General features: G+C 39.4%; 1 protein-coding gene across 1 annotated transcript in view; it reads left to right on the forward strand.

Moving 5' to 3' along the window:
- PKD1L3 (polycystin 1 like 3, transient receptor potential channel interacting) overlaps positions 1 to 24719 on the forward strand; it is a 44932-nt gene that overhangs the window by 15899 nt on the left and 4314 nt on the right. Inside the window, 15 exon segments of the mRNA XM_082437103.1 lie at positions 2291 to 2357; positions 2361 to 2447; positions 2451 to 2493; positions 2855 to 3054; positions 3529 to 3575; positions 3577 to 3604; positions 3606 to 3711; positions 4323 to 4530; positions 4631 to 4651; positions 4653 to 4847; positions 4849 to 4858; positions 13340 to 13439; positions 15485 to 15625; positions 16562 to 16965; positions 18790 to 18805. Coding sequence (XP_082293229.1) covers positions 2291 to 2357; positions 2361 to 2447; positions 2451 to 2493; positions 2855 to 3054; positions 3529 to 3575; positions 3577 to 3604; positions 3606 to 3711; positions 4323 to 4530; positions 4631 to 4651; positions 4653 to 4847; positions 4849 to 4858; positions 13340 to 13439; positions 15485 to 15625; positions 16562 to 16965; positions 18790 to 18805 — 1673 coding nt within the window.

Raw genomic sequence — 24719 nt, forward strand, 5'->3', positions numbered from 1 at the left:
GCCCCCAAGTTCACTATTCTTACTAATATTTAGCCATTTTTCTTGAGTAAACACTCCCAGGTTAATACAAACCTTTGGTTATTTACCTGAGTTCTGAAAATTTTGATTCTGGCTTTTTAAGAGAAGTTTTATCATTGCTTTTATGGAGGAATTTTCTGAGGTCTTTACTCCACCATTTCCACTGACCCAAACTGATTTAGACAACTTACTACTTATAGCAGTAGTAGCAACCAGAGCAATATTTTGTGTCGGTTCCCAGATTCGATAGGGTGATGTAATGAGAGCCAGGTGTTAACTGCACATGCAGTGGAGGTGCATCACAAAAGAGGAACCTCAAGATTAGGAGACTCTGATCTGATATACGAGCTGCCAGAAAACCTGCCTATCCTTCCCTGTAGAATGAGACATTATCTTTATTAGCCTGGAATGTAGGGAAATCTCTCAAGGGGTGAGAAGAGGGCATTTCTATCTTTATTACCCTAGAATGTCTCTGGGGAGTAGGGTGTCTCTATCTTTACAATCTGGAAATGTAAATAAGTTGGGTCCAAAGAGAGTTCCTGACTCTCTGTTTTCAGGGCTGTCTGCTTATACAAAGATACTTGAAAAAGATAGTCCAGGAGCAAAGTTTTTATTAATGCCTAAATGGGAAGCATTCATGGAGAATTGCCTTCCAACACTGCCTCTGTTATGTCAGTCCAGCTGTTATTCTTCTAAAGTATGTTGTCTTTTCTCTTTTTCATATTTTCTCTTTATCCTTGATGTTCCAAATTTTACCATAATTCTTTTCACTGTAGATTCACTGTTTATACTGTTTAGTACTCAGAATGTACTTAAAATTTTTTTTGTTGTGGTAAAATACACATAACATAAAATGTACTGTTAATATACACAATCATGTCTTCAATTCGCAGAAATTCTCAGAGGTCACTTCTGAAAATATTGCTCCTCTGACATTGCCTTACTCTACGCTGGAGCCTCTCAAACTATCCTCCACGTTTTTAAGCCGTTCTTGCGTGCATATCTTTTTTGTTTCTCTGTGATGTGTTCTGGGTGAATTCTTTCATACTACATTTCAGTTCACTAATTTTCTCTTTAACCAGGTCCTTTTCTCCTAATTTTTTTGTTTTGAGGACCATATTTTTCAGTTTCAAGAGTTCTAATTTATTTCTGTTTTTCATAATTTTTTATTATTTTAAAGTGAACATTATTCCTTTACTTGTATCTTTGAGCAACCTGAAATACTTAAAGTCTTTGTCAGACTGTCCCATGAAATTAATTTCTTCTGGACTGAATTATTGATTGTGTTGGCTGCCTTTCTTAGCATTAGATTTCTTCATGTGTTTAGGAATTTGGGGTTGTAGGTTGGTTTCATTTTTAAATCTCAACCTCTCTCTCTCTTTCTCTCCACACATCCCTGACTAGTACTTTTTTGATGTTTTCATCCAACCCTTCACATCACTAATGTAGAGCTAGGTCTTATTATAGTATACCATTTTGGAGCTCCTATTCCTCCGTGAAATTAATGAAACCAGATCTGTTGCACATCTTGTGATGAGCCCAGTGGATCTCTTGGCTCAATTCCTGGTCCTGGGGCTGTCCATTCTCACCCACCTCCCTACCTATAAATGTGTAGCCCTGTGACAGTTTTTTGTTCTGCAGAATTCTTCCATGAGCTCCAGCCTCAACCCTGGCTTCAGGCAGTGAAGTTGGCTTTACTCTCCCTTTCCCCACTCCATGAATCACTTTCAATTCCAGCTACTCTATGGGAATCGAACTTTGACCTGTGTATGCCTTCTTCCAGACCTGGAGCACAGAATCCTGTGGCTTCTTCCCCACCTACCATCTTGTTTCTCATTCCATTCCTCTTCCTCAGAGACTTTTATTTTGTTTTTAAGCCCAGCCATTGTTTTGGGTTCTTTCTTTTTATATCATATTTATAGTTCCTTTTGGAGTAGAGAAGGTGCTCCAAGTATGAATTTACCAAACTATCTTGAGTGGAAGCTTAACGCAAACTTTCTAAGAGTAAAAGAATTATCGAATCTCTGATAAAGCTAAAACAAGTTTTGGTTTTAAAATCTCATGCAATAAAATTACCCTTATCTTCAGAAACCTTTTACCCCAAAATAACGAAAACATCATATCATCAAGTCATCTGAAAGCTTCTTCACGGAGGTCTTGAAGAGTGACCGAGTTGTTGCTGTGCAGCTTGCTGCCAGGCAAACCACATTCTAGACTAGGGCACTTTCAGAATGAAATTTCATGCCTTTCCTGTTCTAATTTATCTTGTTAGACACCTGTTCTCCTCCATGATTGTAGAAAATTTCACCCAGGATTGTCTGTGGCTCTCAGTCACAGCTTGACATCCCTGGACCCAGTTTACAAGAGTCCAGCGGCTCACCTGCTGCATGACCCTCCTTCTCTGCAACATGGTCACCTATGTCATGTTCTAGAAGATGAACGGCACCACCACCAAGAGACGTGAGCAAGCTGTGGGTGAGCCCTGATGTGTGCCGTTTGTGGCACGTAGTCCTTTGACTACTCCACTCTCCTTCCTTCCAAAGTTAGAAACAGAATCAGTATGTGCCTTCATTTTTCCTCTGCTGCCCTCACTTTAGAATACTCATTTAATTCTACTCTTAAAGGAGAATAATCATTTATTCTAACATTAGAATACACATTTTCCCACAGATCTCATTCATTAACAAATGATCAGGATCTTTACTGCCATGATAACTTGCTATCCTTAGATAATCATAGTTAAATTGCTAAATAAATACTTAAACCTGGGAGAGGAATGCCTTGGAGACGATTTTAATTGTTGAGGATGAGGGTTGATGTCATGCTTGTCTTTCAGTGGGCCCATGTGCTGTGACCTGGTCTGAACTGCCCGTCAGCATCCAAACTGCTGTCATCATTTTCCCCGTCAGTCTTGGGATTGGGCGGCTTTTCCCGTTGATTCAACCACAGGAACCTCTACCTCTCTTTCCTCCCATCCAGGCCTGCTGCCTCTCAGATGCTTCTTTTGAGCCTCTCTCTCTCACAGAGATAGTTGAGGTAAGCTTGGTATCAAATTTTACAGATAAACGTCATGCTCCCTCCCCCATGTAGTGGAAGAGGTCAGTGGAAAGGATCTCCTGCAAGGCTCCTGAGGTCCTGTTAAACGTAATAGTTTTTCTCTAATTCCTGTCCCCCGAGTCGTCACTGTGCCTCTGGTTTTTTTCTCTTCATTGTGGAGTGGTGTGAGCACTGGTATGAGTGCAGAATGTACTACTCTGGAGGTGTTTTCGTTTTCGACGTTTGATCAAACGGTCTCTTCTTCTTTCATCCTAGATTCTCTCATAAAACTAGTTCTGAAGCTACTGTGAGGTGACTTCTTTCTGAAAAAGGAGAGAGAAAGTGAAAAACTGAGGTTCTTTACACTAAGCATATGCCCTCCAAGTAGAGAAACAGCCTTCCTACCATCTGTAATTGCTACCACTCCTGGGTTTAATGTAAAACTAACTTTTCTCATCTTGGTTCTACATTCAGGAATTAAAGGAAACTGTGGGATTCCTGCTCAGGAGAAATACATACCTACTCTGAGTGTGAAAAGTCTTCATGGAGTTCTTTCTTACAACATTAACCAGCTGGTGAAGCTTTTATCCAGACTCCTCTGTTCTTACTTAGAGGGTCAAGGCCGTCACCAGCGGGCGGGACCCTACTGGGCAAATGGTAAAGTTCAGTAAGCTTCCGTTTCTAATCTTTTATCTGCCTCCCACTCTCTTACTTTCGTATTCATTCTTACCTCTCAGCATAACCAACAGGCATGGTACGACCTTCTGCTTGTTTTAATTTCCTTAAACTTCCAGTATGGAGCTGATAGCTTTGATCCCTCTGATGGCTTCTGAGACAATATATCTCGTCTTACAAAGTAAAGGATTAAGGAAAACCCACAAAAAATGTCCTCTGTCTCAGACCCCCATATTTCATCTACTTTGTCGGGGGCTATTGAAACTTGTCCTTCTTTTTCTTCTATGGAATGATGAGATTATGGGATTTATGGATTCTTGAATATAGTTTGGGCCTTCTGAGTACTTATAGTTTACATGTACTGCAGTTCTGATGCAAAAGTGCAATTAGCTTTACAATTTTTTTGATTCTGTATCAAAGTATAGAATTTTACAAATTGTTGTGAATTCACCAGCATGCTCAGAGAAGACAATAATTCTGCAGGTGTTGGGTCCAGTCTCCAGTGACTGGGAAAATTTAACCTCATCATCAGTTAGTGAGTTGCGAATTTCTACCAGGAATTACTATTTATTGAAATCTTCCGCTTGTTCAAGTGTCAACCTGGAATGTACTTTCAGTGGTTCCTGAAAACCACTGTCATTTCCACAGTTACCTAATCAGAGTTCTGCGGAGGCTCCAATCTCACTTAGGCACACTGGGTCCCGCCCAGGCCCATCAGCCTTGTGACTTCCTAGATGCAGTCAGCCAACTGCAGAAACTCCAGGAAACGCGCATTCTTCCCACAGAGCAAGGGCCATCCAGGTAATGCATCGCCCCAGGCTTTCTTTATCACCTGTAATCTTCTTAAACCTGTCTCTCAGCTGTTGGCTATGAGGTCATTCCTTCAACTTCTGTTCCTCAGGGACGCAACCAGAGCCCTTCCCCATCCTGAGCCCAGAAGGGAAGCAGCCCATCTCTAATGCCCAGCTCAGATGGTTGACTTACTTCTGCTGGCTCCTGCTGGGGGTCACTAGCCTGGCCTCAGCCTTTTTTACAGCACTTTATAGCCTGGAACTGAACAAAGACCAAGCCACCAGCTGGGTTATTTCGATACTATCATTGCTTCAGAACATCTTCATCACCAGTAAAGGTATGTGAGAAACAGTGACACCGGCATGGGAGGAAACATTGCAGTTGCAGGAAGCTTGGGAAACTGAGGTCTGTGGGTGTCAATCCAAGGTGTCTAATGATTCTTACAACTTGACAAAAACAAAAAAACAAAACAGAAATTAGTAGAGTGAAATTTGTTAGGGGTATGTGTGCAGTAGTCACAGAAAAAACTAACAAGAACTGATGGACTAGTTGAAGTTTAGCAAACGAGGATTGGGGAGTTAAGAGGGACAAGTAAAAAATCAACAATAAACTACCTTAAAAAAAAAAACAGAAAACTTACTTTTTAAAAATCTTCCCTTTCCTGGGCTTCCTTGGTGGCACAGTGGTTAAGGATCCACCTGCCAATGTAGGGGACACGAGTTCGAGCCCTGGTCCGAGAAGATCCCACGTGTCGCGGAGCAACTAAGCCCTGCGCCACAACTACTGAGCCTGTGCTTTACAGCCCACGAGCCACAACTGCTGAGCCCCCGTGCCACAGCTACTGAAGCCCGTGCACCTAGAGCCTGTGCTCCACAACAAGAGAAGCCACAGCAATGAGAAGCCCGCACACCGCAATGAAGAGTAGCCCCCGCTCACCGCAACTAGAGAAAGCCCGTGTGCAGCAACCAAAGACCCACCCAACACAGTGAAAAATTAATTAATTATTTAAAAAAGATGGTAAGTTTTTTGTTATGTGTATTTTACTACATTTTTTAAAAATTTATTTAATTTATTTATTTTTGGCTGTGTTGGGTCTTCATTTCTGTGCAAGGGCTTTCTCTAGTTGTGGCAAGCGGGAGCCACTCTTCATCACGGTGCACGGGCCTTTCACTGTCGCAGCCTCTCTTGTCGCGGGGCACAGGCTCCAGACGCGCAGGCTCAGTAGTTGTGGCTCACAGGCCTAGTTGCTCCGCAGCATGTGAGATCTTCCCAGACCAGGGCTCGAACCTGTGTCCCCTGCATTGGCAGGCAGATTCTCAACCACTGCGCCACCAGGGAAGCCTTACTACAATTTTTTAAAATCCAATCAGTGTTCACATTTTCCTAGTTGTCTTATAAGTATTTATAGTTGTCTTGTTCAAATCAGGATCTAAATAAGGTCCATGTGTTGCAATGAGTTTGTCTCAAGTATTTTTAATATTTTATCTATAGGTTCTCCCTCCTTTTTTCTCTTTCTGTCACTCTCCATTCGTGCTATTTTTCTTACAATATATGTATTGAAGAAACCAAGTTGTTTGTCCTATAGAGTTTCCAACATTCTGGATTTTGGTGACAGGATTACTTCTGCTTTAAGAACCTACAAGCACACTTGGGGAGCTTTTAAAACTCTTGGTGCCCAGGCCTCTCTCCAGACCAATCTAATTGTAATCCCTGGAGATGGGATCCAAGGCCCAACATGTCGAAAGCTTCCCAGGTGATTCCATTGTGCAGCCCCATTTGAGACCCACTGATCCTAAAAGAAGAACAGAGTACAAGGAGTAGGTAGACCTTAAATAAAAAGAACTGCTGGAAGAGACAGACCAAAAAATAGCAACAGCTCTTAAGGAGATTCAGTTACATCAGACACACAGACAAAGGCTTTTAGGAAATGAAAAACGTGATTTACAGATTTTAAAAATTCAGAAGTTGAATTGAAGATGTCATTATTGGGGACTTCCCTGATGGTCCAGTGGTAAAGAATCCGCCTTCCAATGCAGGGAACACGGGTTCGATCCCTCATTGGGGAACTAAGATCCCACATGCCACACACGGGGCAACTAAGCCCACGTGCCACAACTACTGAGCCTGCGCACCTCAACTAGAGAGGCTGCGTGCTGCAAACTACAGAGCCCATGCACTCTGGATCCCATGTGCCACAACTAGTGAGAGAAAATCTGCACTCCACAACTAGAGAGAAGCCCGAGGGCCACAACAAAGAGCCTGCACCGCAATGAAAGATCCCACATGCCTCAGCGAAGATCCCACATTAAGACCCGATGCAGCCAAAAATAATAAGAAAAAATATATACATATATTAAAAAATGTCATTATTGAGACTCAAATTAATGGATCAGGAAGATCAAACTAAAATGCAAAACATAAGACGTATATAAAAATATTCAAAGTATAAAGAAAAAGAGACTTAAACAGTAGATCCAGGGGACTTAACATGCAGTTAAGAAGAGCGGTAATAATTAAACAGTTGAAAAAATTCCACTGTTGCAAAGAAATACTGAATTTGTTGACAGGCCTCAACTAGTTCCAAGCAGTTAATTTAAAAAGACACACTGAAACGGAGGATAGTAGTTCTGGAACAGGGCCCAAGAGTCTGCATTCCTAACAAGTTCCTAGGCGATGCTGCAGCTAGTCTGTGGATCGCACTTCAAGTGGTATCACTATGAAGACAAACCTAGTTCCTCTGAAGAGTCAGTATCGCGAGAGAGAAATTAATGGGCGAGCGCTGTTCTAGAGCCTTTGAATAAATGAGCCATTTTTAATATGGATCAGATAGTATACTAGGAAATTATTGATCATTTCCTTAAGTGTGATAATGATATGAAAATAGCCTGATTTTTAGGAGACACATGCTTGAAAACAGGAAGCCCTTGCCTTCCACTGTTTCAGTTTGTACATGAATTTCGTTTACTCTGGTTCAGTTGAATCACACCAGTTTCCCAGCAACACAGTTCAAATCTCAGTTACTGGGACTTCCCTGGTGGTACAGTGGTTAAGAATCTGCCTGCCAGTGTGGGGGACATGGGTTCGATCCCGGTCCAGGAAGATCCCACATGCCACCAAGCAACTAAGCTCGCGTGCCACAGCTACTGAGCCTGCACTCTAGGGCCAACAAGCCACAACTACTGAGCCCGCGCCCTAGAACCTGTGCTCCACAACAAGAGAAGCCACTGCGATGAGAAGACTGCGCACCACAACGAAGAGTAGCCCCTGCTTGCTGCAACTAGAGAAAGCCCACATGCAGCAATGAAGACCCAATGCAGCCAAAAATAAAAATAAAATTAAGTTAAACGCATAACCAACAAGGACCTACTGTGTAGCAAAAAAAAATTCTCAGTTATCATGGTATATCAACTGTGAGTGATTGCATAAAGTACCAACTGCTGCTAGCCCTTTAGCCCATAATTCACTACATAAATTAACAGGTGTACATCATGATCAGTGACTAATCATGTCACTTCTCAAAGTCTGGGTGATTGGTCACCTGTTATCCAGTTTATGCACAGACAGCAAATTGTGTAGTTGTGTTATTTCTTTGTCTCCCAGTCATAAACTCTGTGACATTTTACCATAAAATGGATAATTAAAAGAGGACCTTGGCCAACAAAGATGAAAATGCAGCAAATTAACAAAATAACACTGAAAGTGAAATTTGAATAGAATGTAAATGGAGTTATACAAGAAGCCGCTAACCATGAGAAGGTGGCCTGTGTTCAAGAAACTGTAGATACGCAGCCAGGTGAACTTAGTGAAGTCAAACTTACCAACATAAATGGAGAAATTGGTTATGAAGAAAAGGATGATGATGTCCCAGAGGAAGTAACACTGGCAAAAAACTAACATTAAAGGGACTCTTGGAGATATTTCACAGCATTGAAAGCATAAAGGATAAGACGCTGGAAGCCAATGCAAACTTAGAACAGTATGACAATTCACCAAAGGCACGGACAAAATGCTCTCCCTGTATCCTAAGTTATACAACAAGAGGAAGGCCAGCACTGTTCAAATTATTCTTGATAAATTTTCTACAAAGAAGTAACTTTAATTCTCAATGTTTCTAATGTTTTAAATTACATATTCGTTTTACTACTTCTAAATTTTTCTTTGTACCTTTATAACCAACAATAAGAGATTTTAATGTTTTGACACACATCTTTAAATGTCACAGAACGATCATAATTTTTCCCCACTGATGATTAAGATCATTTTGCACAGTTTCAGCTTGCTAGGTCATTTGTATGATCCCACACTACTATGTAAAGTGAGAATTACCTTTAATTAGGTGTGAAATGTCATGTCTGTTATTTTCAAGTGCTTCAGAAAAAGAAGCAAAACAAATACGGTGAAATGTTAACTTTAGTATCTTCCAATTTTTATGTATGTTTTAAAAATTTAATAATAAAATGTCGGATAAAAATAACTCAATGGGGACTTCCCTGGTGGTCCAGTGGTTAAGACTCCACACTCCCAATGCAGGGGGCCTGGGTTCGATCCCTGGTCGGGGAACTAGATCCCACATGCTGCAACTAAGAGTTCACATGCTGCAGCTACGAAGCCCGCATGCTGCGATTAAATATCCCGTGTGCCACAACTAAGACCCAGTGCAGCCAAACAAATGAATAAACAAAGTAAATAAATATTTAAAAAAATAGTAACTCAGTGGATCATATACTCAAATGTAAAATTATAAATCTTTTAGAAGGAAACATAGGTGAAAATCTTCGAAACCTTAGGCTAGGCAAAGAGTTCTTATATACAGACATTACCAGAAGCACAATCCAAGAAAGAAAAAATGGATAAATTGGACTTCATCAAAATTAAACATTTTGCTCTACAAAAGATACTTTTTTTTTTTTATTGAAGTGTAGTTGATTTACAATGTTGTGTTAGTTTCTGGTGTACAGCAAATGATTGAGTTATATGTATACGTATTCTTTTTCATATTCTTTTCCATTATGGTTTATTAGGGAATACTGAATATCCCTGTGCTATACAGTAGGACCTTATTGTTTATTTTTTATATAGTAGTTTGTATCTACTAATCCCAAAGTCCTAATTTATCCCTTCCCCACCTCCTTTCCCCTTTGGTAACCATAAGTTTGTTTTCTATGTCTATGAGTCTGTTTCCGTTTTGCAGATAAGTTCATTTGTATTATTTTTTAGATTCCACATATAAGTGATATAGTGGTATTTGTCTTTTTCTTACTTCACTTAGTATGATAATCTCTGGGTCCATCCATGTTGCTGCAAATGGCATTGTTTCATTCTTTTTTATGGCTAAGTAGCATTCCATGGTATATATGTACCTCATCTTCTTTATCCATTCATCTGTTGATGGACATTTAGGTTGTTTCCATGTCTTGGCTATTGTAAATAGTGACACCCCTATGACGTAGGGGTGCATGTTTCTTTTCAAATTACAGTTTTGTCCAGATATATGCTTAGGAGTGGGATTGCTGGATCACATGGCAACTCTATTTTTAGTTTTTTGAGGAACCTCCATACTGTTTTCCATAGTGGCTGCACCAATTTACATTCCCACCAACAGTGTAGGAGGGTTCCCTTTTCTCCACACACTCTAGAGCATTTGTTATTTGTAGACTTTTTAATGATAGCCATTCTGACCGGTGTGAGGTGATACCTCATTGTAGTTTTGATTTGCATTTCTCTAATAATTAACAGTGATGAGCATCTTTTCATGTGCCTGTTGGCCATATGTATGTCTTCTTTGGAGAAATGTCTATTAAGGTCTTCTGCCCATTTTCTGATTAGGTTGTTTGTTTTTTTGTTATTGAGTTGTATGAGCTGCTTGTATATTTTGGAAATTAAGCCCTTGTCAGTTGTGTCATTTGCAAATATTTTCTCCCAATCCGTAGATTGTCTTTTCATTTGATTTATGGTTTCCTTTGCTGTGCAAAAGCATATAAGTTTGATTAAGTCCCATTTGTTTTTGTTTTTTGTTTTTGCTTTTATTTCTGTTTCCTTGGGAGAGTGACCTAAGAAAACATTGGTATGATTTATGTCAGAGAATGTTTTGTCTATGTTCTCTTCTAGGAGTTTTATGGTGTCGTGTCTTATTTTTAAGTCTTTAAGCCATTTTGAGCTTATTTTTTGTGTGAGGGTGTGTTCTAACTCACTGATTTACATGCTACAGTCCAACTTTCCCAGCACCACTTGCTGAAGAGACTGTCTTTTCTCCATTGGATATTCTTGCCACCTTTGTGAGAGATTAATCAACCATAGGTGTGTGGGTTTATTTCTGGGCTCTCTATTCTGTTCTATTAAGCCATATGTCTGTTTTTGTGCCAATACCATGCTGTTTTGATTACTGTAGCTTTGTAGTATTGTCTGAAGTAGAATGACTAAAATATCGATAATACTAAATACTGGTGAGGACGCAGAGTAACTGGGAACTCTCATTCATTGGTGGTAGAAATGAAAAAATGGCATAGCCACTTTGGAAAGCAGTTTACCAGTTTCCTACAAAGTTATACAGTTACCATATAACTTAGTAATTGCACTCTCAGGTATTTACCCAAAAGAAGTAAAAACCGGGACTTCTCTGGTGGTCCAGTGGTAAAGAATCTGCCTTCTAATGCAGGGGATGCGGGTTCAATCCCTGGTCAAGGAACTAAGATTCTCACATGCTGCAGGGCAGCTAACCCCATGTGCCACAACTACTGAGCTCATGCGCCTCGATGAGAGAGCCTGCATGCTGCAAATTACAGAGCCCACGCACCCTGAAGTCTGTGTGCCACAATTAGAGAAGAGAAAACCCTCATGCCACAACTAGAGAGAAGTCCACATGCCTCAACAAAGACCCCGAGTGCCACAACTAAGACCTGACACAGCCAAAAATAAATAAATAAGTAGAAATAAAAACCTATGTTCACACAGAATTGTGTGAATATTTGTAGCAGCTTTATTCATAATTGCCAAGGATGGGACTTCCCTGGCAGTCCAGTGGTTAAGACTCTGCGCTTCCACTGCAGGGGGCACGGGTTTGATCCCTGGTCAGGGAACTAAGATCCCACATGCCACATGGTGTGGCCAATAATAATAATAATTATAATAATAATAATTGCCAAGGATGGAACCAACCCAAATGCCCATCAGCTGGTGAATGGATAAGCTGTGGTACATCCGTACAGTAGACTACTCAGCAATGAAAAAGAACAAACTACTGGTACATGTAGTGACATGGATGAATCTCAGATGTATTATTGTAAGTGAAAGAAGCCAGTTCCAAAAGCATACTTTATGATTCCATTTATATGACATTCTGCAAAAAGCAAAAACTACCTGGATGAAGAATCTATCAGTGGTTCCCAAAGATGGAGGTAGTAAAAAGGGCTGATCACAGAGGGGCAGCATCAGGGAATTTTTTGGGGTGATGAAACTGTAAGGTATCTTGATTATAGTGGTGGATACTCTGTGTATTTGTCAACACATAGAATTATACACCAAAAGGAGTGTGTTTTTTTAATGTGTGTAAATACATTTTTTTAAAGCTAAAAAAACCTTTGTTATTACAATGGCTAAAAAAACCGGTAAAAAGTTCCTCTTCACTGGTCAAATAACTTAGAATAGTAAGATTCAATTTTGCTTTTAAAAATGGCAAAGGAAAACAAATGATAATACACAGTGATGCCAGGGAAAATGGGCACTTAATGCTGGTTGAGGAAAATCTGGCAGTATACAGTAAAAGCCTTCAAATTCTGCATCCCTTTGCTGAGTAAGTTTCATTTCTAAGGATCTATTCTGAGAAAATTGAGTGGTTTATAATAATAAAATAAATTGGCAACAATTTAAATGTTCAAAAATAGGACATTGCTTAATATAAGACAGCCATATCTGTGTAATGGGATACTGAGCAGCCATTTTAAATGTTATAGAAAATGTAAGGATGTGGAAAACTGGTCCAGATATATTAAGACAAAATGATTAATGGATATATTCCAAATTTTTTAAGTTTCTTAAAAATCTCTAATTTTTTTGAAAATTTTTATAATAAATGTATATAAGTTTTTAAAAGTTGGAAAGTATAAAAAGGAAGAGAAGAGATGGAAACCAATGTGTTAGCTTAGCTATCGGTATTGCTAAAGTGCAGTTTGGTTGAACTCATGGCCAAGTGTACTTTTTAGTAATTTCCCCCCAAATGTAATCCTTGGGACAATCCACGAGAGGGCGACTTTAGGTCTGCAAAGAAGACACACCTGGAATTGCCACATCACAATAGGGGTGTGTGGCAACGGGCTGGAAATACTACGCTTGTCCTTTGTTCTCCGAGGACTGGAGCACTTTCCTCCCCTCCAAGGAAATTTAAGGAGCCAGGGGATACTTGTTTCCCCTAACAGAGGCTTAAGGTCTTACTCAATTCTAAGATTCTATGCCTGCTTCAGCAAAACTGGCACTTTCAAAAATGTAGCTTCTTCAGTCTAGCACATCAAAGTTGTTCCAAAAACAGGTGTTAGTGAACACCTTATACAGATCATCACAAATCATTTAATAATTTAAACTTTCCTAGCCAAGCAGATTAAGGACTACAAGCAAAAATACAAAGATTAACATTATATCAACCACATCCTCATGGTTATGCAAAAATAATTATGAATTTACTTAATTCTCAGTTTTCCATAAAAATAAAGGGCCAAGTCACTGAAATGTATTAATCATACCCACCTTCACCTTTACCTAATGGCGCCACCTTGTTGGTTCCTGTACTATCTGCTCATTAAGTTTCTCCTCTGACTTTCCTGTCTAGGTGATCTTCCTCACATTGTTTTACTCACTGCTGCTGAACAGGATGCTGTGGCTTCACAAAGAGAAGGAACATCACACCAAGAGGATCTTGGCACTCTTGGGTAATTCAAGTAGTTCTAACTAATGTCTAATGTTGCAAATAGCAAATTGTATCAAAACAGTGGACTCCTAGCCGCCTCACTGACTCAGAGGAATCTATCCATTCAGGATCTTGTCTCTGACCAGCTGTTGCACCTCCTTCCCAGCCCAAGACTAACCAGTGCGTCACCAAAACTCTTAATGATCCATCCCTCCCTAGATCTCTCAATGCTTCTACTCTTCCCTATATTCTAGATTCCTTCCTAGTGTTTCTAGCTTTGAGCCCCAAGTGCTGTTTCCAAACTCTCACCCTCTGTATCTGAATGCCTGCAGGTATCTCAAATTAAACACGCCCCAAGCAGAATTATTTGCCTGCCCCACAAATTCACTTCTTTACTCTGTTTTCTCATTTCAATTAATAGCATCACCATTCTCTAAAAACATAAGAATAATCCTAAATCCCACCCCCTATTCAGTCACCAAACCTGAGGGAGTCTACCCTCTAAATAACTGACTAGAGCCACTCATATCACATAGATGAAACTCACAAAGATGGCCAAAAAGCAAACTGCAGAAAAATTAACACAACATTTTTTTAACATCTTTATTGGAGTATAATTGCTTTACAATGGTGTGTTAGTTTCTGCCTTATAACAAAGTGAATCAGCTATACATATACATATATCCCCATCTCTTCCCTCTTGCATTTCCCTCCCTCCCACCCTCCCTATCCCACCCCTCTAGGTGGTCACAAAGCACCGAGCTGATCTCCCTGTGCTATGCGGCTGCTTCCCACTAGCTATCTATTTTACATTTGGTAGTGTATATATATGTCCATGCCACTCTCTCACTTTGTCCCAGCTTACCCTTCCCCCTCCCCGTGTCCTCAAGTCCATTCTCTACATCTGCATCTTTATTCCCATCCTGCCCCTAGGTTCTTCATGACCATTTTTTTTTTAACACAACATTTTAATCATGCAAAACAATGCATGTCTTGCTTAGAGACGTATTTTTTAATGAAGAAATGCATAGGATGATACACTCCAAAATTTAGGAGAGGATTAGCTCTCTGAAGGAAAGAAGGGATACCATCACAGAGGTACACAGTGGATTTTATCTTGGCAATCACTTATTTCTTAAACTGAGTGGTGGGCACGCTGCTAAGGGGTTGGCATCTTCTTCCTTATGAGATTAAAAAATTAGTAATCTGACTTCAAACCGCCGTCCTAGCCCTCATTTCATCTCTCCATCTCTGGAATTGCTGTTCCCTTTGCTAAAATGACTTTTTTCTTGTCCTTATCCTTGTCCATCTAGAGAATTCTTTCTGACTCATCATTCAAAACAGATGTCACATGTCACTGCCTCTGGGCCACCTTCTCTGAATTCCTCAGGGAGGTTTGTTTTTCTTTTCAGTGATCCCTCAGCATTTGGTTCCTACAGGCTGACAAGTTTTAGGTCATATTCTAACTCCCTTTCTCTCTCCGTCTTGATTTATGTGTCTCTAGATTCTTCTGCTCACAGTGTGGTCTGGAGACCAGCAGCAGTGGCATCTCCTGGAACTGTCAGATATGCAGAATCTTAGGCCTCACCCCAGAAACTGCATTTTAACAAAATTCCAGGTGATCCCCTTGCACATTAAACTTTGAGAAACACCACTCTGGAACAGTGCTCCCATTGGGTGGTCCACTGACTAAAACTGTGTTTCTAGTCCAAGATAAGTACAGAAATTGAGAATAAGCATTTAGAAACTTTTAGAGCAATTGGGCAGACTAATTTTAGGCCTATTGAATCTAATTTTCAAAATGGGGCTTGTATTTTGTAGGCCTCTGTTCTATGTCATTTTTCTAGTAATTCGTTTTTACCGTATTTTACAAAAGTATCAGTCCCTGATGGATTGGAAATTTTTTTTTAAGTCTTTCATGATAGTTTGGGAAGGGCTGCTTGGATAGCTTTATTCTCTATTTCAACATTTAACAGGAGATACTCATAGTAGATGCTCAACAAATGTTGATGAATAACTACTTAATGAAATATACCCTTTTTTGGCCTATATTTGAATTTTTGACAGCAAGATGTCCTTCATCATTACCCGGTTCAAGAGATGAAAACAACCCCATCTACGTAGCCCCAGCTATGAATGGTCCAGTTAAGCGCCCAGAAAGAACCTTGAAAGAGAAGAAATGCTTCAAGTTGACAGGAGATATTTTGGGTATGGAGAGAAAATGGTAACCTGTTGATACAGCAACACATTTCCCAGCAAGGAAAGGGGGAGTGAGAATAAAATGGAAAATATAGAAGAAGGGTGGAAAACTATTTTAAAATATTCACCTCGAAAAATTCTGGATTCCCTTAAGGCTGTAAGGTGAATGGAAGGAATCCTGAACTTGGAATCTTGAGATCTAATTGTGTGTTTCAGTAAGTCACTTTCTCTACCTGCAGAATGTAACAATGAAACTTGATCTACATCACATGGTGGAGGGAAAATGAATATGCTTTGAAAAATAGATGTCCTGGGAATTCCCTGGTGGTCCAGTGGTTAGGACTCCGCACTTCCACTGCAGGGGACACGGGTTCTATCCCTGATGGGGGAACTAAGATCCCACATGTCATGCAGCATGGCCAAAAAAAAAAAAAAATACAATACTGCTGTCCTGTAAGTGCAAGGTAACTGGTTCAACACGTCTAGTGTTTGGGTTATTGGATTCTCTGGACCAAAGAAGAGAAATTCTGTTTTTATCATGCCTTCCCTTCTTGTGAACACAGACAATCTATAGATAACTGGGGAGGGGAAGGGGAGGGGATGAAAAGAGTGGTCTGGGTCTGGGGGGACATTTAGACCTAAGAACTACAATACAACACTTTTTGTGTGAGATTTTATGTATCTTATTTTTAAGTAAAATTTCTGATCAGTGGCAGAATAATTCTGGGAAGGAGTATGTAAATATCTATAGATATATAGAGATATCACTAAGAGCCAAATGCTTTTGCTTATCTGTTTACAATTATTAGGTTGAACCATATCAAATTGCCAACTTTTGACTGTTTTTGACCTGTAAAAGTCTGTAAGCTTAGGAAGAAATGAAGAAAAACATACAGAGGATTTCTAAGCTAACTATTCACCTACGATTTTCTCTTCTAATACTAGTACAAATACTTTTCCTTATCCTGTTGATGACTGCAGTCTACTCAGCACACAACTCCAATAGATTTTACCTCCGTCAAGCTATCCACCAGAGCTTTCCTTACCGTTTCTCAGAGATCAAACTTCTTAACCATTTCTACTCCTGGGCCAGTAGCACCCTCCTTCCTAACCTGTACAGGGATTACAGAGGTAAGAACACAGTCCTGGGGCCCAGCCCTGCAAATGTGGGGTGCAGTTGGTTTTTCAAACGCCCCTGCAGTAACCCATTAGAACAATGGAGAAAGGTCCGCTGGCTTTTTCAATATGACTGCACCTCTGTGGGCACCCAAAGGTCCACTCCCAGGGCCCCATCTAAGCAGGTTCAGGTTTACGTCTGTTCACCCAAGGGTGATCAGGCCCATGAAGGCTGATCCCCACTGATGAGTTTCACAAGAGGCTGATAAACAAAATTGAGAATTTATTCACTAACAACATGAAAAGTAACTGGAGTGATCCCTGGGACTGGTTGCCTCCTTGTGAAGGAGGGAACCACATGTAGCTGAGAAGTTTGTTCTATAAGCACAGAACCATGAAAACAGTGTAACCAGAAAGATCTCCACACCAGATGATATTTTGATATATTGCCTGATGTGCAGTCATTCCCAAGTCTGTGATGTATCTGTGTAACTTTTCTTGGTTGGTTATCCAGTTCAGTTCCACGAATATGTAGTGAACACCTAGTATGCAGGGAACTGTCCTAGGAGCTAATAAAATGATGGACATTATATGGTTTGTACCCTCAAAGAACCTCACCATCAAGAGGAGTTAGTATGGGGACTTCCCTGGTGGTGCAGTGGGTGACAATCCGTCTGCCAATGCAGGGGACACAGGTTCAAGCCCTGGTCCGGGAAGATCCCACATGCCACGGAGCAACTAAGCCCGTGCGCCACAACTACTGAGCCTGTGCTCTAGAGCCTGTGAGCCACAACTACTGAGCCCACGTGCCACAACTACTGAAGCCCGTGCGCCTAGAGCCCGTGCTTCACAACAAGAGAAGCCACAGCAATGAGAAGCCCACGCACCACTACGAAGAGTAGCCTCCACTCACCACAGGTAAAGAAAGCCCGCGCACAGCAACGAAGACCCAAACGCAGTCAAAAAAAAAAAAAAAAACAAGAGTTAGTATGAATGCTTGTGTTTTTTTTTAAAATAATTTTTCATTTTTATTTTTTTCATTTGGCTGCATCGGGTCTTAGTTGCAGCACGCAGGATCTTTTCATTGCAGTGCACAGGCTCTTCATTGCAACGTGCAGGCTTCTCTCTAGTTGTGGCACATGGGCTCCAGAGCACGTGGGCTCAGTAGTTGCGTGCACAGGCTCTCTAGTTGTGGCGCGCGGGCTCAGTAGTTGCCACGCTTGGGCTTAGTTGCCCCACGGCATGTGGGATCTTTGTTCCCTGACCAGGGATCGAACCCACGTCCCTTGCATTGGAAGGCAGATTCTTAACCACTGAGCCACCAGGGAAGTCCCAGTATGAATGCTTCTTGTTCAGTATCTTTCACCAGTTACCAGCACTTTGCCATATTATAACTTTATATCTTATTAAGCTGTATTCTGGAAATTGCATTCATTAATCTCAGGATTGGTGGCTTTCTGTTGGGATTTGGAACATCTCCTAGGTTCCTGAAAAAAATCTGAATGATATGTTCATCTCAGCAAACATGTATAGTCCTTTTTTTAAAATTAATTTTTATTGGAGTATAGTTGATTTACAATGTTGTGTTAGTTTCTGCTGTACAGCAAAGTGAATCAGTTATACATATACATATACCCACTCTTTTTTAGATTCTATTCCCATATAGGTCATTACAGAGTATTGAGTAGAGTTCCCCGTGCTATACAGCAGGTTCTTATTAGTTATCTATTTTATATATAATAGTGTGTATATGTCAATCCCAATCTTCCAATTTATCCCTCCCCCACTTTCCCCCTTGGTAAGCATAAGTTTGTTTTCTACATCTGTATAATCTTTTCTTAAACGTGTACTTGTTGCATTTAAGAGTTTTTACAGATGGCAACTTCTGTACATTGCATGTTGATTCTTTCTAGTTGAGTTTTAAATGGTGACAGTTCTAGGTTGAGGGCACATTCTGTTTGCAGTCAGTAACTGTCTATACTGACTTAAATAAAAAGTGGATCAGACCCTCGGTGGCTAAGGCTAGTGCCGTCACAATAGGCATGTTCTCCTCTTAGACTCCTTCACTCTACGGTATAGTGTCGTGGTCCAAAGGCGCAGACTCAGAAGGCTGCCCAGACTGCCCAGGTTCACATCCTTGCTCTCCACTTACCAGCAGTGTGTTCTTGGGTAAATTACTCAACCTCCTGTGCCTCAGTTTCCCCATCTGTACAATGGGGATAATCTTAGGACCTACCCTGTAAGATAGACATGAAGATTAAAACCTTAGTAGATCTAAGTGCTTAGAACAGTGTCGGGCACATACTGTTCACTCGATGGGTGTTAGCTATTGTTATTAACTGGGGCAGTTGGAGCTCTGGTTGTACTAGAACCACAGAGTTTACATGAGTTACCTGGACATACTAAGGAAGAGCAACAGCAATCTGTAGATGTAGATAATGAAATAGAATTAAGTAGATATGGGGTAAACAGCAGTAAAAATTGTAACATTTTTTAACTCTTCAATTGCTAAAAAATGTTTGCTTTCAGAATTGATGTAGCCCAGTCCCACTAGTCCACTTGTTTTCAGGAATATTGAAGCCCAGGCCATTCATGGCAGGTAATCTGTATCCTATAAATAAATCTGTATCCTATCAGTACAGGACTTTCCTAAATAGCCTAGTCCAATGTTGAAACACATTTAGGGAAGAATTTTTTTTGTAGGATTTAATTAAAATTCCTCTTGCAGCAATTTAAACTTTTTCTCTTTTGACTTTCTTCTGAGGTGAAAAAAACACTAATCACAATTCTACAATTGCATGGTTTTCATTTAAGAAATACAAAGTAAGGCCATCTTTGAAGGTTAAGTCACCCTTTACCTTTCTCTTTTATCTTCTGCAGGACCCTAGGTCCTTTAATAACCTACTGCAAACCTCTCCCTGCCAAATTTTGTAACATAATCTTTTTCTTTCATGTTAAAACATTTTTTCATAATTAAAACATGAATATGTAGAAAATCCATATGTACCACGATGTATATTGTGCAACTCTCCTTTATCCCCTGATCCCCCTTCTCTCTTTCATAGAGGCAACTACATTCCCAATCGATTATACAGACATACCTCACTTTATTGCATTTCACTTTACTGCACTTCACAGATACTGCATGTTTTCTTTAACAAATTGAAGATTTGCCAACCCTGTGTCAAGCAGATTCATTGGTGCCATTTCTCCAATAGCATTTGCTCACTTCGTGTCTCTGTGTCACATTTTGGTAACTCTCGAAATATTTCAAACTTTTTCACTATTATATTTGTTACGGTGACTTGTGATCAGTGATCTTGGATGTTACTATTGCTAAAAGAAGGCTCAGATGATGGTTAGCATTTTTTAGCAATAAAGTATTTTTTTTAGCAATGAAGTATTTTTAATTTAGGTGTATGTACATTGTTTTTTTTAGACATAATGGTATTGTACACTTAATAGACTATAATACAATGTAAACATAACTTTTTTTTTTTTGGCCACACCGCACGGCCTGCAGGATCTTAGTTCCCCAACCAGGGATTGAACCCAGGCCCCAGCAGTGAAAGTGCCAAGTCCTAACCACTGGACCACCAAGGAATTCCCTAAACATAACTTTTACATGCACTGGGAAACCAAAAAATTCATGTGACTTGATTTATTGCAGTGGTCTAGAACCGAACCCATAGTATCTCCAAGGTATACTTGTAAATTCTTTCAGAGGTAATCTATACATTTGCAAATACATTTGATGATAAACAGCAGTATACTATAAACATTGTCATGCCTTTTTGCCTTTTACCCTTAATTTGCCTGGAGATTGTTCCATCGGCATATATAAAGCTGTCCCTTTTTATGTTTTACTCATTTACTATATAGTATGCCATTGCGTGGATGTACCATAAGTTATATAACCAGTTCCCTATTAATAGACATTTAGATTGTTTCCACTTTTCTACTGTTAACAATAATACTACCATTTATACCCTTTTACATATGTAATTTCACTCATGTGCAAATATATCTGTAAGATAAGTACCTTGAAAACACTTGCTAAAAATGTATATCCATTTTTCATTTAGAAAGATATTGCCAAATTGTTCTCCTCAATTGTACCAATTAATGTTCCCATGAGCAATGTATTATTAGATCTGCCCACATCGCCAACAGTTCAGTGAACATTGGTGTTTTCATACAATACAGGTAACTCTGAAATATACAAAAGGTTTGCAACTGCACTCATGAGAAAATGCAAGTTTAAACTAAGGAACAATTTTTCACCTCTCATATGGACAAAACTTGCCTCTGCTCTTGCCCTTCTTCATTCCATCTTCCCCATATTATTTTTTTTTACAACATAAATGTGTTTTGTCCCTGTTCAAAACCTCCCAATGGATTCCATCACACTTAAAATAAAAGCCCAATCCCTTTCTAAAGCTTACTCTAGGGCCTTCCCTGTCCAGACCTATAGCTACATCTGTTACTTCTCCTACCCTCATTCTGACCCTCATTCGCTCTAATTCAGCCACACAAGCTTCTGTGCTCTCCTTAAACACGATGCACATGCTCTTGCCTTGGCCTTGGAACTTGCTGTTGCCCTGACTGACGTTTGCATTGGGAGCTCCAAACTTTATTAGGGTCTCTCTCATAAGCCACCTCCTCTGAGAAACCTCTAATCATCCTGTAAATAAATAGCACTGCTCCCTCCTCACAGAACACTCTCTAGCCCTTCTTCCTACTCAGTTTTTTTTTTAATTAATTTTTTTAAATTTATTTATTCATTTTTGGCTGCATTGGGTCTTCGTTGCCGTGCGTGGGCTTTCTCTAGTTGCGGCGAGCAGGGGCTACTCTTCGTTGTGGTGTGAGGGCTTCTCATTGTGGTGGCTTCTCTTGTTGCTGGAGCACGGGCTCTGGGCGCGCAGGCTTCAGTAGTTGTAGCACGCGGGCTTAGTTGCTCCGCGGCTCAGTTTTTCTTCATAGCACTATTATTACCTGAATATTGTTTGGTTATTGCCTGTCTCCCTCCCTCCTCAAATGTGAATGCTCTGTGGACAGGGACTCTTGTCCACTGCTGTGTTCCCAGCACCTAGAACAGGACCTGGTGTATGTGAGAGAAAGAATGAATGAATGTCATTCTATAATTTTTGCCCATTTTTCATTGGGCTGCTTGGTTTTGTTTGCTTGTTTTGATAAATGGGAGCTTTTTATGTATTAAGAGCTTGTTCAGTTGTAGAGATTTAGATATTTATACAGAAACAAAATAAGGATTTATAAAAATTAATTTAGGGAATTGGTAGCTTATGATGTTCTATCTGGGAGTGTGGTATGCTTTTTCTATTCTCATCTGCATTTGTATCCCTCAGTAATATTAAATTCTCTTCATATAATTCTTGCACATCTCGTTAGGTTTATCTTTTGTGGTCTACTGTGAATGAGATTTTATTTCACTATAGTTTCTAAGTAAATATTGTTTGAATATATGAAGGCTATTGATTTTATTATATTTAGTACCCAGCCAGCTTGCTGAATTTTTTTGTTAAGTAATAGTTTTTAGGTTGATTCTCTTTTCTCCCCAGCTTTATTGAGGTACAATGGAGAAATTAAAATTGTATATATTTAAGGTGCAACGTGATGTTTTGATATATGAATACATTGTGAAATGTTTACACAATCAAACTAACATATCCATCACCTCACATGGTTACATGTTTTGTTTTTAGTGTGATAAGAACTTATTCTCTAAGTAAATTTCAAGTATACAATATATTACTATTAACTATAATCTATAAACTATAATCATGCTATACATTAGATCTCCAGGACTTACTGATTTTTAAAACTAAAAGTTTGTATACTCTGACTGACATCCACCCATCCCCCTCCCCACCCCAGCCCCTGGTAACCACCATTCTACCCTCTGGTTCTGTAAGTTCGACTTTTTAAAATTGCACTTATAAGAGATCATACATGTTTCTTTGTTTGGCTTATTTCATATCTTCACTTTTGTGAATAATCCTGCTATGAACATGGGAGTGCAGATATCTCTTCAAGATGCTGATTTCATTTCCTTTCAATATATAGCCAGTAGTAGGATTACTGGATCATCTAGTAGTTCTATTTTTAATTTTTTGAGGAACCTCCATGCTGTTTTCCATAATGGCTGTACCAGTTTACATTCCCACCAACAGGGCTCCTTTCTCCAAACCCTCACCAACATTTGTTATTTCTTGTCTTCTTGATAATAACCATCCTCACAGTCGTGAGGTGATATCACATTGCAGTTTTGGTTTGTTATTTCCTTGACGATTAGTGATTTTTACATACACCTGTTGTTCATTTGTATTTCTTTAGAAAAATGTGCATTCAGGTCCTTTGCCCATTTTTTAATCAGGTTGATTTTTTTTTTTTTTTTTGGTATTGAGTTTTATGAGTTCTTTATGGATTTTGGATTTTAACCCCGTATCAGATATATAGTTTGCAAGTATTTTCTCCCATTTCATAGGTTGCCTTTTCATTTTGTTTATTGTTTCCTTTGCTGTGCAGAAACTTTTTAGTTAGATGTAGTCCCACTTGTTTTAGCTTTTGTTGCCTGTGCATTTACTGTCATATCCAAAAAATTGCCAAGACCAGTGTCAAGAAGCTTTTTCTGTTTTCTCATAGGAATTTTGCAGTTTCAGGTCTAAGGTTTAAGTTGTTAATCCATTTGGAGTTGATTTTTTGAATATGGCAAAATAAAAGTGTCCAATTGCATTCTTTTGCATGTGGAAATCCAGTTTTCCTAGCATTACTTGTTGAAGAGACTAGCCCCATTGTGTATTCTTGGCACCCTTGCCATAGATTAGTTGGCCGAATCTATGGGTGTGGGTTTAATTCTGGGTTCTCTATTCAGTTCCATTGTTCTATGTATCTGTTTTTATCCCAATACCATAGTATTTTGATTACTATAGTTTTGCAATATAGTTTGAAATCAGGAAGTGTGATGCTTCCAGCTTTGTTCATCTTTCTCAAGATTATTTTGGCTATTCACGGTATTTTTGTGGTTCCATACAAATTTTAGGATTGTTTTCTCTATTTCTGGGGAAAATGCCACTGGAATTTTGATAGAGATTGCATTGAATCTGTAGATCACTTTGTGTAGTATGGACATTTTAACAATATTAACTCTTCCAATCCATGAATGTGGGAAGTCTTCCCATTTACTTTTGTCTTTTTCATATCTTTCATCAATCTCTTATAGTTTGCATTGGACAGATTTTTCACCTCGGTTAAATTTATTCCTAAGTGTATTATTCTTTTTGATGTTATTGTAAATGAGATTGTTTTCTTAATTTCTTTTTCAGCTAGTTGTTAGTGTAACAAAATGCAACTGATTTTTGTATTTTGATTTTTTATTCTGTAGCGTTACTGAATTCATTTTTTTAACAGGTTTTTGGTGGAGTCTTTAGGGTTTCTATATATAAGACCATGTCATCTGCAAAAACAGTTTTACTTCCTCCTTTCTTATTTGGATGCCTTTTATTTATTTTCCTTACCTGACTTCTCTGGCTAGGACTTCCAGTACTGTGTTGAATAGACGTGGTGAGAGTTGGCATCCTTGTCTTCTTCCTTATCTTAGAGGAAGAGCTTTTAGCTTTTCACAATTGAGTATGATGTTAGCTGTGAGCTTGACATATATGGCCTTTATTATGTTGAAGTACATTCCTTCTTGCCTAATTTGTTGAGAGTTTTTATCATGAAAGGTTATTAAATTTTGTTGAATGCTCTTTCTGCATCTGTTGAGATATGTTTTTAATCCTTCATTCTTTTAATATGGTGTATCACATTTATTGACTTACATGGGATCTTAGTTTCCTGACCAGGGATCGAACCCACACCCCCCTGCAGTGGAAATACAGAGTCCTAACCACTGGACCACCAAGGAAGTCCAAGAATTTAAACGTTTAAATGTTTGATAGAATTCACCCATGAAGCTATCTGGTCCTGG

The sequence above is a fragment of the Balaenoptera physalus genome, assembly GCF_965194825.1.
Source record: "Balaenoptera physalus genome assembly, chromosome: 19".
NCBI lineage: Eukaryota > Metazoa > Chordata > Mammalia > Artiodactyla > Balaenopteridae > Balaenoptera > Balaenoptera physalus.